The 16,174-nt window shown below is 36.8% G+C and overlaps 3 protein-coding genes across 4 annotated transcripts in view; 2 read left to right on the top strand and 1 right to left on the bottom strand.

Annotated features, from left to right (window-relative positions):
- Window positions 1–16,174, top strand: part of LOC127833252 (uncharacterized) — a 124,724-nt gene that overhangs the window by 25,639 nt on the left and 82,911 nt on the right. The gene's annotated exons all lie outside the window — the stretch shown is intronic.
- The window catches only part of LOC127833257 (uncharacterized), a 114,502-nt gene that overhangs the window by 53,171 nt on the left and 45,157 nt on the right, over window positions 1–16,174 (top strand). The window lies entirely within an intron of this gene.
- Window positions 5,491–13,120, bottom strand: LOC127833263 (uncharacterized). 2 transcript variants are annotated; one of them, XR_008027282.1, is made up of 4 exons: window positions 8,981–9,414; window positions 7,352–7,519; window positions 6,929–6,975; window positions 5,491–5,670 (listed from the first exon to the last, which is right to left on the bottom strand). XR_008027282.1 is itself a non-coding variant. In XM_052358428.1 (4 exons), exons 1-4 carry the CDS (start codon window positions 12,592–12,594, stop codon window positions 5,590–5,592), a joined length of 393 nt encoding a protein of 130 aa, XP_052214388.1. In that variant the 5' UTR covers window positions 12,595–13,120; the 3' UTR covers window positions 5,491–5,589. The 2 variants fall into 2 exon arrangements, 1 of the variants encoding a protein (XP_052214388.1); XM_052358428.1 differs by lacking the exon at window positions 8,981–9,414 and adding an exon at window positions 12,498–13,120.

Genomic DNA, 16,174 nt, shown 5'->3' with positions numbered 1-16,174 from the left:
ATCAGGCACTGATTTTCCTTGCTTTAAAATAGTCATAGATCCTTTGTGGCCTCTCGGTAATGACCAATTTTTGCTTACTTGTCACACCCTTAAAACTTTCCACACTTCTATAATAGCAAATCTGGATTTAGGTGATCTTCAATGGCACATTTAAACTTTAGCTCTGTAACAAGAGTGCTGGTAAAGTCAAGTCACATATTTAAATATAGGCCATGTCAAAATCAAAGTGTCAAAGACAAATGAAAAATGCGTTCATTAATTATTGTCCGATTGTATACTACTGCTGTGAGTTTTTATATAATATAACTGATGACCATCATGAGAGAGAAAATTCACATTATCTTAGTATATCAGGTTTAGCAGCCTTTTAGATAACAAAGTTGGCTAGTTTTCAATGTCGCTTCTGGGGATCAAACCCGCAGCGAAACCTCCTGCAATCAAAGTCGACACTCTACCACTATGCTTTTAGAAAGATTCTGAAAATTTTCGATCCATCGAGAGCAACCAAACCTAAAATTAAGTCAAATATTACCGACTCGGTTTTATTGAGTGGCTTCATGAGAGATAATGGAGCTCGTTTGGACATTGTCAGCTCGGGTACTACTTACATGTACCACGGGCTCTCTTAAGTTTACTTACATGTACCCCGGGTACGGTAAAGATATTTAATCATACTCGGTCGATATTAGACTGTACCCGAATTGTATTCCCGACCAAAATCCGATGTCGTAAAACGCGCAACCGATTATCTTAAACAAACTTCTCTTTAAAAAACTGCATCAACATGTTGTTTTTTGAGTATGTGTTCCGACAATATAGAGGCCATTTTACAGAAAATTGACATAAATGTGAATATATAATTAATAGAAAAAAAGCCGACAACTACCGATTTAGCGTTAAATTTCCCGGGTTCGTTTTAATATATTTACCGTACCCGGGGTACATGTAAGTATACTTAAGAGTACCCGGGGACCGGGGTACATGTAAGTAGTACCCAAGCCGACAATGAACACTCGAGCGATAATAGAAGGTGCAACATCTCTCACGCCCCGTAGAATCGCCTTAAGCAATATTCAATTCTCAACAGGAAAGTGCTGGAGTCATTGATCCCGAGGGACGAGACAAAAAATATAATAATGTTCGAAATAAATCATTTGATTAATGACAATTCTATTATTTGTGCCAGGTCACAGGAAAAGCGCAGTCCAATCAGTATCCAATTAAACTATTTGTTATTGTCAGAACACCGCCTTTAAGCAAACAGCTTTCAAGCGACCGCAGACTGATCTGGATCCAAACTCGCCACAATCGCCTTAATGTCTCGTTTACTGTGACACAGTTCATTTAACTTTAAAGGGGCCTTTTCACAGATTTTGGCATTTTTTAACTTATTCATTAAATGCTTTATATCGATAAATGTAAACATTGGATCGTAAAAGCTCCAGTAAAAAATCAAGAATAAAATTAAAAAAAGGAAAAGAACATTGCCCGGACTAGGTTTCGAACCAGTGACCCCTGGAGTCCTGCCAGAGTCCTGAAGTAAAAACGCTTTAGCCTACTGAGCTATTCCGCCGAGTACATATACTTGAAGTATTTTATACCTTATATAAGCAATCTTCGTAGTTTCACAAAATTTAACGACAAAAACAGAACTCTCCAAATTATTCAATCGTTTCGCGTTGCAACGCTTTATAATTTTTAGGTTTTAAAATCGTCAAAAGATGCATATAATGACTATATTAGACCATGGTAAATGTTCAGTATTACTGTTTCCTCACAAATATCATAACTAAAACGAAAATTTGCGAATCTGAAACAACTTTTTTCAATTTTGTCAATTTACCAAAGCGTGAAAAGATCCCTTTAAAATGATATATAGTACTAAAATGAAAAGAAGAAAGAGTAAAAACCAGTAAAGAGTTTGTAATCAATGTTAAATTTCAGAACAGCTTGATGATCTGCAAATCCCCTATGAAATGTTGATATCGGGTATCATAGTCATTCAATAAGTCGCAAAATGCTCGAATACAATTTATAAAGCAAAATGTAACTTAAATTGATAACTAAAAATACCAGTATGCCAGTTTTGCCGTGTAAAGCTGTCAAGATCCAGAAAGTCCTTCATTCACATCGAATATATCCTTCGAATTACATCCATTGTTGTCATAAGTGGAGATTTAATGAATACCGGTAAATAACTCAAATATATCCTAAATGACAGTTTCTAAATAGCCAAACAATCCGATTATTACTGTAAGAAAGTTTTGACACGAGTGTCAACATTCACTCATGGGCGCGGCCATTGTTGCATGTTGAGGCACGAACGACAACTTTGCGAGGTATGCCGATTAGAAAAATCGAGCTATCTCAATCGGACTGGCTCGGTGTTTTACATAGGTCGCCATTGTGAAGAATTTTTTCATGATATGATAACTTAGACGAGCTGCTTCGCAGCATCGTCAATAATGTAAAATAAGCCGCGAAAACTCCGCGTAACATCCCGTATTGCGTGTGATGCAGCTAAGAACTGCACAGAAAAAGACATTCGCTATCTTTGATCTCATTCATTGAACTCTTTATCTTTCACCAACTCCTACCACAATCAACGCCGTATATCTTTTTTAAAATATATTTCTTGTTTAAATTGTATTCTTGTTTTTTTTAATGGAGATTTTTATGTCAAATGTTTAAATTTATCAATATAAAGTATTTAATGACATGCTTCAATACATGCCAAATCTGTTAAACGGCCCCTTTAACGGAAATCCAGTGAATGCAGAAAGATACGTTCCCAAGTTCGTACGTAGTGTGGCAAAGTAACTGACTCATGTGAATATTTAGGTAGGTCGTGGGAACGACATAGCTAACTCATGAGAACGGCTAGATTGGTCGTGGAAATGAGTGTAAATCGTGGAAACGACAGAGCTAACTCGTAAGAAATACAAAGTTAGTGTTGAGAATGATAGTATATATCGCGGTAACGACTAATTAAGGCGTCATGGTGGGCACAACATAATTAATCAACTCGTGGGAATGACTTAGTAAGTCGTGATAACAACTCAAAAACTCGTGATATCATCATACTCAACCTGTTAAAAGACGCTTAATTGTACAATATATTTTCTAACAAATAATGAGAGTCTGTCTTGTATCGGCAATTCACATAAAAATGCATTCTGATTGGCTGATTTTGTCGTTGCCACGAAATGAGTACCGGTATCTTGTCCCCACGAGTAAGGTATCTCGTTCTCGCGCGTTACTAAGACGTTTCCGCGTGTTAACTGTGTCGTTAGAAGAACTCATTAACTCGTGATCAGGACTTATAAGGTCGTTCTCACAATAAATTATATCATTCCAACAACATGTACTTACTTATTTGTCCCGCTACTAACTGAGTCGCAGGAACGAGGTACTAAGCCATGGTGACGGCATAATAACATTATCATACTAAGGGTGCAGGATCGCGTGACTTTATGGGGTTCCAATTAAACGTAAATGGTTGTTAACACACCGGTAAGTTATTTTTCAAAGAACTTTTTAAAATATTTTTCTCTTACGAATTGCAACTACCGCATAAACGACATATGTTTATGCTGCTAATGGCAATGTGAAATACATCAAAATTACTTTTTTTAATAACCATGTGTTCTTGTTCAAAAATTCCTTGTGTACTGCACGGTTAGGCTTCACGCGACGTGAAATTTTGTCACCGATTTCAGACGTATTCAAGGATTTAATCTTATACCTTAAGATATCGGCACAAACTGCAAGAAAAACTGTTTTTCATGCACTAAAGAATTTTGCAAATGAATTTCAATAACTTGAGATATTTGCAAAAATAAAGTTTTTAACGGTGTTTTTACATTCTGTCCAGCCCGTGCGTGAAAAAAGCGTTGATTCTACGGGATGTACATGTCGGTCTGCTTTTAGGACATGAACCGGTTTCGCATCTTATCTAACATTGACTCGTTCAAATACGAATTGGCAGTGGATTTTTCCGATGTTCTAGTTTCCAATTTTACTTATTATTATAGGTCAGACTAAACCAGAAACGCCGTGATTTATGCTAAAGAAGTCGACGCTTTGTCCGTACGAATTCACATTAGTGTAGAATATAATTTTATAAATTGTGAAAAGAATCTCTACCACCCGACCCCCCCCCTGAAATAATTCTTTCCGTCCTAATCGATGTCTTTCAGGCCGTCCGTCCTTCCGCCCCTTTCATTCTAAATGTGGACCCGTGCCCAACTTCACACACTAATGATCCGCGTTTTCTAAAACGTTACCTGTAGCATCGCTATAGGGTGCATATTGTTAGGTCGTTAAGCTCCGATGATTCGTGTTAGAGTTATTGCTCGTGTGTGAATAAAATGCCATATTTTAATGAATGTTTCGTTTCCGCGTGAGATTTAATGGCTTAATGGGATCTTTTAAAAGATTTTGGCATGTTTTGAAGTTTGTCTTTAAATGCTTTAAATTGATATAAATATAAACGTCGGAGCCAAAGAGTTCAAGTATAAAACAAAAATAAAATTAGAGAAAGAAAATAAAGTAATCCACTTCTGGGCTCAAACCACTGACCCTTGGATCCCCATAATGTCACAAAATATAACGATACCAACAGAACGTGAAAAGGTCCCACTTTGCTGAAACATTAAATGCAGTATCATTTTAGCGTGAAAATATGCCCATTGTCAAAGTCGTTCCACTTAAATGTTGTTTTTTATTATTATTAACTTTATTAACGTTTGGACATTTTTATTTCCGTGCAATATCTCTGAAACGTATTAGCAAATTGAAGTTAAATGTGTACAAGGCAGCCCCCCCATCAAGTCCAAGCTAAAAAACACAACAAATTTGCCATTGCCTGAAAGGTTGCTGGTAATGTGCCGCTAGGTAGGCATACATTTATGTGTGTTGCTATTTATTTATATTGAGGGAAGGGGGGTCAATTAAATGGTCACGTTTTCCTATTTATTCGTCTATGACATGCAATACAATTTAAAATCTATATGAACTTTAATAAGCAGTTTTCTAGCAAATACAATACAGTTAAAATGTCAACCCAAACGGCAATTACTAAAATTTTAAATATGCTTATTTATCTTCTCTAAAAATATATTAATCCTGAAATAAAATTGGTATTTATACCCCACAATATCTTTAGGGAGGGGACAATTCCGTCGGGTGGGTGGGTTATGGCAATCCATGTTTTCCTGGTTAGACAAAGGTTCATGTGCAAATTATAAAGATGATCTGGTCCATTTATCTTTAATTGACTTTTTGTTTTGTTCCCATTCGTTCGATTAACTCATTCATTTACAAAACGCATTTTTGGGAATCATCCGTCAGTTATCTGATGATCTAGTTATATAGTTCCATGTTAATTGTTCTTTACATAAACTTTCCTGCGCGAAAATCATCATTATTTGTGTCCATGCATTTGCGAGTAAACTGTTTTGTTAAACAAATACAACTCAAAGAATAAAATAGAGCAACATTCATTTATTTAAATGCCATTCTCATAATACAGAAAAACGAGCCATGTACTTCCGGCGTGCATATTGCTGTGTCGGTAACCATGGTGACTCAGTGACAGTGGTGGTTGCCATGGATACTGTCCGCCTGGCCGTGCGTATGCGCATTTGCGGTTTCCAGAGAGGCAAATTTCTGAAGACGGAAACCTCAAATGCTTCATATCGTTATTATACAAGAAATGGTTTAGCGTGTAGCAGTCTTTAGTTGTGTTTTTTTGCCTTTGATTGTTTATCATGTCGTGTTGACGGTCTATTAAGTGACTAGTAAAACAATCGGTTAGTTTATGGAACAAATCTATCTTTTGATGGATCTTCGAAACCCGTACAAACCATAAAAGCTAGAAACAAAAACGGTAGGACGTTGTTTTGCAAGAAAATAACACTAAATGGACTTCCGTTTCAATTGTATTGGAACACAGACGAGAAATTTTTGTTAAAGATACATACACCCTGTACGCTGAGGCAAGTGTGATTTTAAAGAGACACATTGTGATTTAAATATACATTGTATTCCTCTGTGATCTTGAACTTTGACCTGTTAATCTGTAACTCGATATTGGTCTTTCTTCCGCCATGTCTAGGCAGCGTTAACATTTATTTCATCCTACGTTAGATCACTAAGTATCATGTGGGAACGGTTGTCGTGTAACATGTGTCCATGACCTTACACCTGTTGACATCGGTATGCATCTTCCTTTCATCCAATGTAAAAATATACTTATTGCATGGTCGTATTTAAAATCGTTGCCTATATGTCGTGAAATGGTCTAACGACTGACCGATCGACTGACCATGCGACCGACCGACCAAAGGGCCTGTGTAAAGCAATATATCTCCGCTTCTTATAACAGGTGGTGGCATAATTTATGCACAACGGCATTGTATTTTAATGTTTTATGCACAAATTTACCAAGAACTAAAGGTAAGTAGGTGTGTGATATACTTATAATTTACTAAAGTGATCCATCTCGTACATGCCCGCATACACATAAGACACAAAATACTTCTTGTAAAATATTAGAAGTATGAAATGTCTGGTCCCCTTATCGGAATTATTTACTCTAGACTGGCATTTTGTCCTGCAGCCAATGGTATAAATATGGATAACTTTAGCAAATCCAAAAGATAATCTTTGGATATTTTTTTTCGGATAAACATAACCAAATTCAAATTACTTGGCTAAACCTTATCCAAAACGTGCACATGTTCGTATATCATTTTTTTGGAATCGCTAACCAAAAAGATATCATTAAATTGAAGATAATCAAAAGTTATTCGCTTGATACAAGTTATCCAGGTTTGTACAATTGGTGTTTATCTAATTGGCTTATTACATACGTCTTTAGTTCGCCTAAAATGTAGGGCGAAACAAACAGAATTATCTCCACTACCTGGGACCACCAAGATATCCACTCGAACCTTTGCACTGTTCCGTCGTCTGCAAGACACAAAGCATTAATTAAGGCAAGTACTTTGTATAAACCTTTCTTCAATTTGGATCATGCGACCTTAAGTGTTAAGGTACATAATGTTCTTTTTAAAAATGTATACCGGCATACATGATTTGCAGTTAGCATTGATGAAGCTATTCTTACTATCTGCGTTCAGCCTAAGGCACACTGTTATCATGTATTAATTACAATAATAGAAATACCCTATGAGTCTGGTTTAACCTTTGACCTAATGCTTCACCATACGTACGATATGTGTCCATTTTAATTCTTTACACAAATATTACAAACCGTTACAGTCTGCTTTTGTCGTACGCATTGGATACAATTATACTGCAGACATAAATATTACACCATACTTACGGTCTGCGTCCAGTTTGTGGTAGAAAGCGCCGTAGTCCGCCTGCTTGAGATGGTGGTCGGCTGGTGCTATGTCGTACTCGTCGTACATGTAGTGAGAGATCTGGTACAGCGTGGGAGACAGGAAGCAGACGTACGCGGTGTACTCGTGGCGCGTGACGGCGCCGTCGTCTGCAAACAGAAAGGAGTCGATTTGTCACAAATGTTAAATCGTTATGAAATGCAAGGCGAGATCTGGTACATGATGGGAGACAAGAAGATGATGTACGAAGTGTTCTCGTGTCGCGTTACGGAGCCATCGTCTGCAAACAGAAAGTAGTCCAGTTGTCAAAAATGTTAAATCGTTATGAAATGCAGTGCGAGATCTGGTAGAGCGTGCGAGACAGGAGGTAGACATACGAGGTTTACTCGTGGCGCGTGACGGCGCCTTCGTCAGCAAACAGAGCGGAGTTGATTAGGCGGAGAATCGTAAACTACCCTTGAACAATATATAAACTTTGTATCTGCAAAGTAAAGAAGAATCCCAAATTCTTTTTCTTGACCTTGACCCATTTAAACTTAAGTTTACTTTAATTTTGTAAATATTTGTGACCCGAGTTCATAGGCATGGCAGCATACAGTTGATTGAACCTTTGTTACGGTATTTCCGAATCATCTATATTATGCTCGAGTTCTAGCGCATATATTCGGATCATTCTGATAGTGTGATAGGAAGTGATCGGACGTGTTTTGAATCTGCTCCGGAAATACGAGGATTATACGTTCTGTTTCATATTTTTGGATTAATCTTTTTGTGGTTGCGTGATATAAAAAGTGGAAAGTGTGCTTGGATATTATGCTCTAGGAAAAATATATTTCATATAGTACTTTTGTGTACTTTTGAGAGCATGAAATATATTTTCGCGACAAATATCTCATCGACCTAGCTTTCGTGAGCGAGTGTTCACAAGTTTAACATCGGGGAATAATTCTTAATCCCTATTGATCCTGTTTTGCACCTCGAATCGGGATTGTGCATTGTGTTGGTAGTATCAAAGTTTTATACCTGGATAGTTTGCCTGGAGGAAGTATTCACGCCAATATAGACGAGTTCACCAGGTAATTATCTTTGACACGGTTGAGTGAAACGCAAGTACCCAAGATGGCTACCGGAAATAACTCTCAATGTAGAGATAATTTTCTCTCAATGCTGGATAACGATAAAGATCTGTCAGCCTGTCTAACACAGAAAGCAGATGATGCTGAGGACATTGGTTTCAATCTAAATCAATCACATCAAAGCATGAAGGTCGATAATAACACGGACAGCAAAGACCGTACACCGGATCCAGTAAGTACAGTCCAAACTACTGATGATGATATCGACTTAACGCAGTCACAGTCACAATCGCTTATCTCTGGTAAGGTCCCAAACACCAGAAAGAACAATAAAAAGACAGTAACTACACGTGTAACAAAACCCAAAAGGCAAGCGCAATCGACGACACCTAACTCAACCCCAGTAGCCCAAACCAAAGGGAAACGAAACAATAAGAAACGTCGACTCTCGGACTCAGATACACAAGAAAACGAAAGTACACCATCTAGAATTGCGGAAAATGTATGCATTGTTACAGCCTTAAATAAACTTACAAACCAAATGCGTGCCAGTTTTGAAAGTGTTTATCGAAAAATCGAGAACAAGGTCAGAAAGAGAAGCGATTTCTTATCTTGCTACGATTGCGAATCTTATTGGTAAAGACAAGGTAACACTGCGCAGAAACAAACTGGTTCCGCGACATGACGCTGACAACCGGAACGACAGTTGGGCGGAAGTACGACGAGACACATATAGACACGTTACCCGCGGATCAAACGCCCACGAACACAGACAAACAAACACTTCGGAACAAACAGGTGCGAGCCATGGGTCCCGTATGGGGTGACGACCGTGGCTACACCGGAAACGGAAGAATAAACAAGGGACACTACTCCAAGAATGAACGGCGCCCCTACAGAGAAACAGCCCACCGGCGCTATTAGGTGACATGCGGGTTTTGAAATCCAAATGGGTTTAATAAAAAAACATTCATCTGAAAATTTTATGCTCAGAAAATCATGCATTGATAATTTGAATCTATATATCGTTGGGATCGCCGAAAGTCATTTATAGAAATCCGAAAAAAACATTGGAAAGGTACAGTTGGTATGGAAACAACTGAACCGAGACACATATGAACGCCCCAAAAGGAAGCGGTGGAGTCGGTATTTTTGTGAAAAATGAACTATTTGAAAGCTTCCATATTAAGCTGTTAGATAAATCCAACGAAGGAATAATATTGATATCCCTAGAAAGCAGATATACCACGGAAAGTTTGAAAGTATGTGTCTGCTATTTACCGCCATCAAACTCGTCGAGACAGATAAATGTAAACGATTTTTTGGCGCACTTCTAGGTCAAATTTACGTCTACCAAAATGAGACAATACTGACAGTGGTTGGTGATTTCAACGCACGTATCGGAGATACAGATGATTTCATTTCCGGAATTGACTCACTAGTACAGCGTGACGTAATTGACTATGTGAAAAATCAATATTGTAAACCTTTCATAGACTTTCTACTAAGTGCTATCTTGTGTATACTTAACGGAAGAAACACAACGAAAAATGACTTCACTAGCGTTTCAACGCGTGGATGTGCAGTAGTCGACTACTGTTTAGTGCCATACGAACAGTTACACAAATTTACGGACTTTCAAGTTTTGCCCCCATATCCTTTAGTATCAGAATCATTAAACATTAACAGCCTAAATAAACATATTTTTCCTGGTCATGCACTCCTGAAATGAAATATAAGTCTTACTACAGTTTTAGAAACGGTGACAGCCCCAGACAACAGTAATATACGCCCAATGGAAAGCACACGATATGATGATTTCCTTCAAATACTCCGGAGTCAGATGGACATGCAACTTAATCCCAAAATTGTACCGTTATGCAAAACACCCGGTAAATCGAGGAAAAAAGCATGGTGGAATGAAGACCTCGGTGTAAAATGGTCAAACGTGCGCATCGCAGAAAGGATCTTAACTTGCTGTAAAAACAGATCGCTACGGATCAGCCTTAAGCGCATTTATATTCATGAAAGATCGATATTTGATAGGTCTGTACAAACTTGCAAGAGGTGCCACTTAAAGGAACAACAACGTAAGTTACTTGAATCGTGTGAATCAAACAACTCAGAGTTTTGGAAAACAATCGGGAAAGTAGGTCTAGGATCTGAACGCAACAATAAAATACATATGGAAGTTAAAACAGTCGATGAAACGTACACGTGCGACTTACCAACAGTGTTAAACAAGTAGAAATCCTGCTTCCAAAAGCTATTTACAACCGATGAACATTACCCATTGAAACAAAAACCATGCGGCATCGGACCTACCCCACTGAATAGCGGTATTAGTATACTAGATGTTTTAAACGCAATAAATAGTCTTAACAAAAACAAATCACCAGGCTATGACCAGATACCAAGTGAAGTGTTAAATAACAATACTTGTTTATATTACTTGCACAGATTATTCTGCGTATGTTTTGAAACAGGAAAAATCCCAAAATCATGGAAACACGGTATAATTACACCTGTATTAAAAGATCTTTCAACCGATGCACGAGACCCAATTAACTACAGAGGTATAACGGTTACTTCGGCCGTCTATAAAGCCTACTGCGCTGTGCTGAACAAAAAAATTGACAACCTGGGCTAAAATATGTGACAATCAAAACGGCTTTAGATCCAAGCGCGTAGTACAACTGATCATTTATCAACGCTAAGCGGCATACTAGAATGCAGAAAACGTAAACGACTATCGACATACGTCGCTTGCGTGGACTTTTCTAAAGCCTATGACCGAATACACCATGGACTGCTTTTTAATAAACTATCGAGTTTAGGCATAGAAGGTAAATGTCTGGACGCAATTAAGTCATTATATGACTCCGTTAGGTGCGCGGTAAAACTGAATAATTATCTAACGGACTGGTTCGACGTGAACATCGGATTAAAGCAAGGATGTTTGTTATCAACGACCCTATTTAATCTGTACATACATGATTTGAGTGAACTCTTAAATAAAAGCGATGAAGGCATTGAATTGGATGAAAAATTGGTGAATCACCTATTTAACGCACAGGTGGAAGTAACGTACTTTGGATAGTAATTTTTTTAGGAGCCCAATATATTCAAATAAATATATTAAATCATATTTAATGAGAAAAGAATTGACAAAGAGCCATGACAAAAATCCCCACCCTCTGATATTGGAATCATAACCCCTAAAAACTAATTCCAAAATGTTATTTATTTTCTTTGCAACAACTGTTTTAACTCTAAATTTGATTTACTAGAACGAAAGTAGCCATCGCTCTTGAACCCGGCTTGCCGGTGAATTACACTGACAGAGCCAGGCACATCAATATCCAATCAACAACAACAACTATGTTTTAATAAAAGTAAATAAATGAAAAATACTTATCATTCTGATTGTTTTGGAATTAGTTTTTAGGGGTAAGTGGTTGCATATGCATGCATTATGTGACACGCCTCGTTGTTTTAAATGAATAGGACGCAAGCTATCGAATAAGGGGAGAAAAGTCAAAAATATTGTTTGAAAGTCTGTAGAAGATTTATTCGGGTTGACAAACGGACTCGAAATATTGCTCGGTTTTCGACTGACTGTGAGTTAACGGCTGGACAGATATTTTTGAAGTTAACTTTTTTGGAAATGTTGTCAAATTACCCATAGGCGGATCAAGGGATGTTTTGGATTAAAGCTATTTTTGACATTTTTGCGACCCGCGAAGACAGGTCTATAATAAAGTCTAGTTAATGACCTTGTTATGATTCCAGTATCAGAGGGTGGGGATTTTTTTCATGGCTCTTTGTCAATTTTTTTCTCATTAAACATGATTTTATATATTTATTTGAATATATTGGGCTCCTAAAAGAATACTATCCAAGGTACGTTACTTCCACCTGTGATTTTACGCGGATGACCTTATATTGTTAGCAAAAAACGAAGAACACCTACAGCTACTGATCGATATATTATCTCAATGGTGCACGATTAACAACATGACAATAAATAACAATAAAACGAAAATCTTACATTTTAGAACAGCTAAAACATCACCGACGGAGTTTGTGTTCAAGTGTAACCAAGCAATTATAGAACGAGTCAGTCGATATCGTTTTAACAGATACATTGGATTATTCTATAACCGCAAAACATGTAGCACAGTCTGCATCTAGAGCGCTAAGATTACTGATCTCGAAGTACAAAGCACTAGGTGGAATAGTTTATGAAGTCTTTACTAAGCTATACGACACAATGGTGTGGCCAACAATAAGCTACGGAGCTGCAATCTGGGGAATACAGGAATTCACATGTATAAATGCCGTCCATCACAAAGACTGTCGCTTCTTCCTAGGTGTAGGGAGATAAACACCAAACGCAGCAGTCACACACAGGAGACATGGGATGGACCCCACCGCACATTCGACAATGGAAATCAGTGTTAGGACAATGGTTTCGCTTAAACAGGATGGACGATAACAGACTTAATAAACAGTGTTTTGACTACTTAACTAGACAGGGCGCACGACGAAACAACTGGAGCAAAACGATAATCTTATCAGTCAATACAAAACTGCAAAATGCCGCTCTCAGCTATGGACACATATACAGCAAAGCTCAACAAACGTCGATAATTAATAGCTATCAACAAGCCATGTTGAACGAATTTAAGCTTAAATGGGAAGTCACCGTTAATAGAGAACATGGTCAAATACGCGCAAATGGGGGTAATAAACTTCGGAACTATATATATAGGCAGTTTAAAACAGAATTCACTGCAGAGCCATACGTCAAGTGTTCTACGAAAAGTCGAGCACATCGTAGTGCCTTTGCCAAATTCCGCTGTGGTGTTGCACCTCTTCGTATAGAAACAGGACGATATGAAGGTGTACCAGAAAATGAACGATATTGTTTTATCTGTAAGACGTGTGTCGAAAGTGAAGAACATGCCCTAATGATGTGTCCGCTATATGAAAATATAAGATCCCATTTAACAGAAAGTGCTCTTCTGGTAAACCAACATTTCAACACATTAAACCCAAGAGAGAAAATGAACTTCTTGCTGTCAGATGACCGCATCATTAAACCCAGTGCCAGAGCTTGTCATGACATTTTAATGAAGCGACGCAACCAGGGCTTCCCCTGGCTAAAAAATTTCTTTAGCCAACATTTTAGCCAATTGGATTTTTTTGTAGCCAAATTTTAGAAACTGTAGCCAAAGTTTTAGCCAAGCATTTGGGACCGCCTCGTGAAAGTCTAGGGGTGTAAGAACACAAATAACTACAATATGAAGCTTAAATATATTTATTACTATAATCATCCTTTTAAAATATTGTACATAACAGAATATAAGTTTATAACAAAAAATATTTATAGATATGCATAGATCTAGATATACATACATCAATGTAATAATCATACTTTTATTCTACATAACAGAATATCAGTTTATACATACATCATAAGCACATGTTCAGTTCACATTGTTTACAAAATAAGCACATTTTCATTATATTCAAGATATTCATTCTTGAGCACATATTTCAATCTTTGCAAAACATAACAGTTGATCAAGACTAAAGATGCTTTATTTTCAAAGCCTCTCACTTCATATTGTTAGTTATATTTGGTCATTTGGATATGATATACATCAGCTTTGACAGCTTCTGTTGTTAAAACATTTTCTGTAAGTGGTCGATGTTTCTAGGCTCAAATAAATGAATGTTTTTCACGCATATTTCTTGACAGAAAGGCCCAGATAATTGCCATCATCCATTCTAGTTGCCTGAAAAATGATAAAACATAGTTTTACCAACTATCAACAACAAACCAACACATAAATGTCCGTATCTTTAAATGTCCGAATTTTTAACTTATCCGAAATATATTACAACAAGTGAATGGTAGACTTTTTATTTCCGAAATTGTTGGTTTCTTAATCAAACTTTACCTTTCCCAAAATATTATAATAATTAAACTATTAAACAGAAATGCTCTCAAATTCCTGTTGAAACAAGATTTCATGTGCTTTTGTGAAGAAATACTTTTTTGTTAAATGCTTTTGCCAGGCCCGTGGTATTGACATAATGTTCGATAACACCTTTACATTTCACACCAGCAAGCGTATATTTGTATGTCTACATATCATAAAACATAATTTTCAATCACGTTGGAAAAAAACAATAAATAAATGTCATATAAACAGGTTTGTCATGAACGTTGACGTCGCTCTTGGTTACCAGAAAAATTCCCACGCACGGATTTCAACCGTCATTGTTTACAATCAATTAAGTGCATAAGTACTTGAATTTGTATAGTGTTTTTTAAAAGTGTCCAGCTACAGGTGGTTATCGTGTGGCTATAATACTAATTAGTGAAAACATATTTTGGAATGATAAGTAATCATATTATAACGAAAAATCAACTTTTCTTAAAAAAAATAAGTTAAATATATATTCAACAAGGTATCCAACTCTAAATCATCCGAAAACGGGATGCATCGTTTTAAACAGCCATTACTTCATCAATTTTGCAGCGATTTTCACGATCTTGGTCTTATTCAACGCAGAAATAAATTTCCTTTCTGGAAATGTATATGTCTTGCAATATTTTTACAAATACTGGGTCAACTTTTAAGAAATAACACGATACACAACTCGCGTGACCCAGCTGTGATCGATCAGACAGTATTCATGACTGAAATCTTCACGGGGAAAAGGGCATTTTCCCTGCAAAGTTCACGAACCTCGATACCATAATTCAATAAAACGTATGAAAAAAAAACATTCTTACCGTGCTTGCCGTAGCATTATGCATCAAAACTAACTGTCCAGCGTATTTTCAAACCTTTGTTTACAAACATTTCAACCAACTGAAATTTTAAACACAAGAGTGATTTCATTGCTCCAATGCGGAGTTGTATCTTTACAACTGGAGATTTCATTCATAAATACGGTCTGATCGATCACAACTGGGTCAAGCGAATTATGTATAGCTTTATTTCTTAAAATTTGACCCAGCATGTGTAGAAATATAACAATATATATACATTTCCTAAAAGGAAATTCATTTCTGCGTTGAATAAGACCGGGTCATGAAAATCGCTGCAAAATTAATTTAGTAATGTCTGTTCAAAACGATGCACCCCGTTTTCGGATGATTTCGAGTTGGATACCTTGTTATATATAAAACGATAGTGATTTTTTTTTATAGAAAATTTGATTTTTCGTTTTAATATGATTATTTATCATTCAAAAAGATTTTTTCACTAATTATTATCATAGCCACACGCTAACCACCTGTGTGTCCAGCACGTGTGCCGGGAGAACAGGGCTTAATGTATTTTTTTGTTAAGCTCTATAATATTTATATCCAATCTGTATGAAAAAATGTCGGTGAACATTATTCCGGTGTTAATTTTTGAAAATATTGAGGCATTCGTTAATTATGGATCTAAAACGGAACATTAATCCGCAAAAAAACACCGGGCATATTGCATATTAGATCGGACACATGAAATTATTTCGAAAGAAAGCAATAAGAGTTTCAATTCTACATGAGTAAGTCTTGCTGTGCACGATTGCGCTCTTACTGCTCGTATATATTTGACTCTTGGCAAATACCTAGTGTTTTATTTTGCTTAATCTAAATTATAATCTAAATACTTAAAGCAGCATGACCAACAGCTCTTTCATATGTGAAAGAGATTG

The sequence above is a fragment of the Dreissena polymorpha genome, chromosome 6, assembly GCF_020536995.1.
Source record: "Dreissena polymorpha isolate Duluth1 chromosome 6, UMN_Dpol_1.0, whole genome shotgun sequence".
Taxonomy (NCBI): domain Eukaryota; kingdom Metazoa; phylum Mollusca; class Bivalvia; order Myida; family Dreissenidae; genus Dreissena; species Dreissena polymorpha.
Note: the sequence above shows the minus strand (reverse complement) of the source record. Positions and strands in the feature narration are given on the sequence as shown.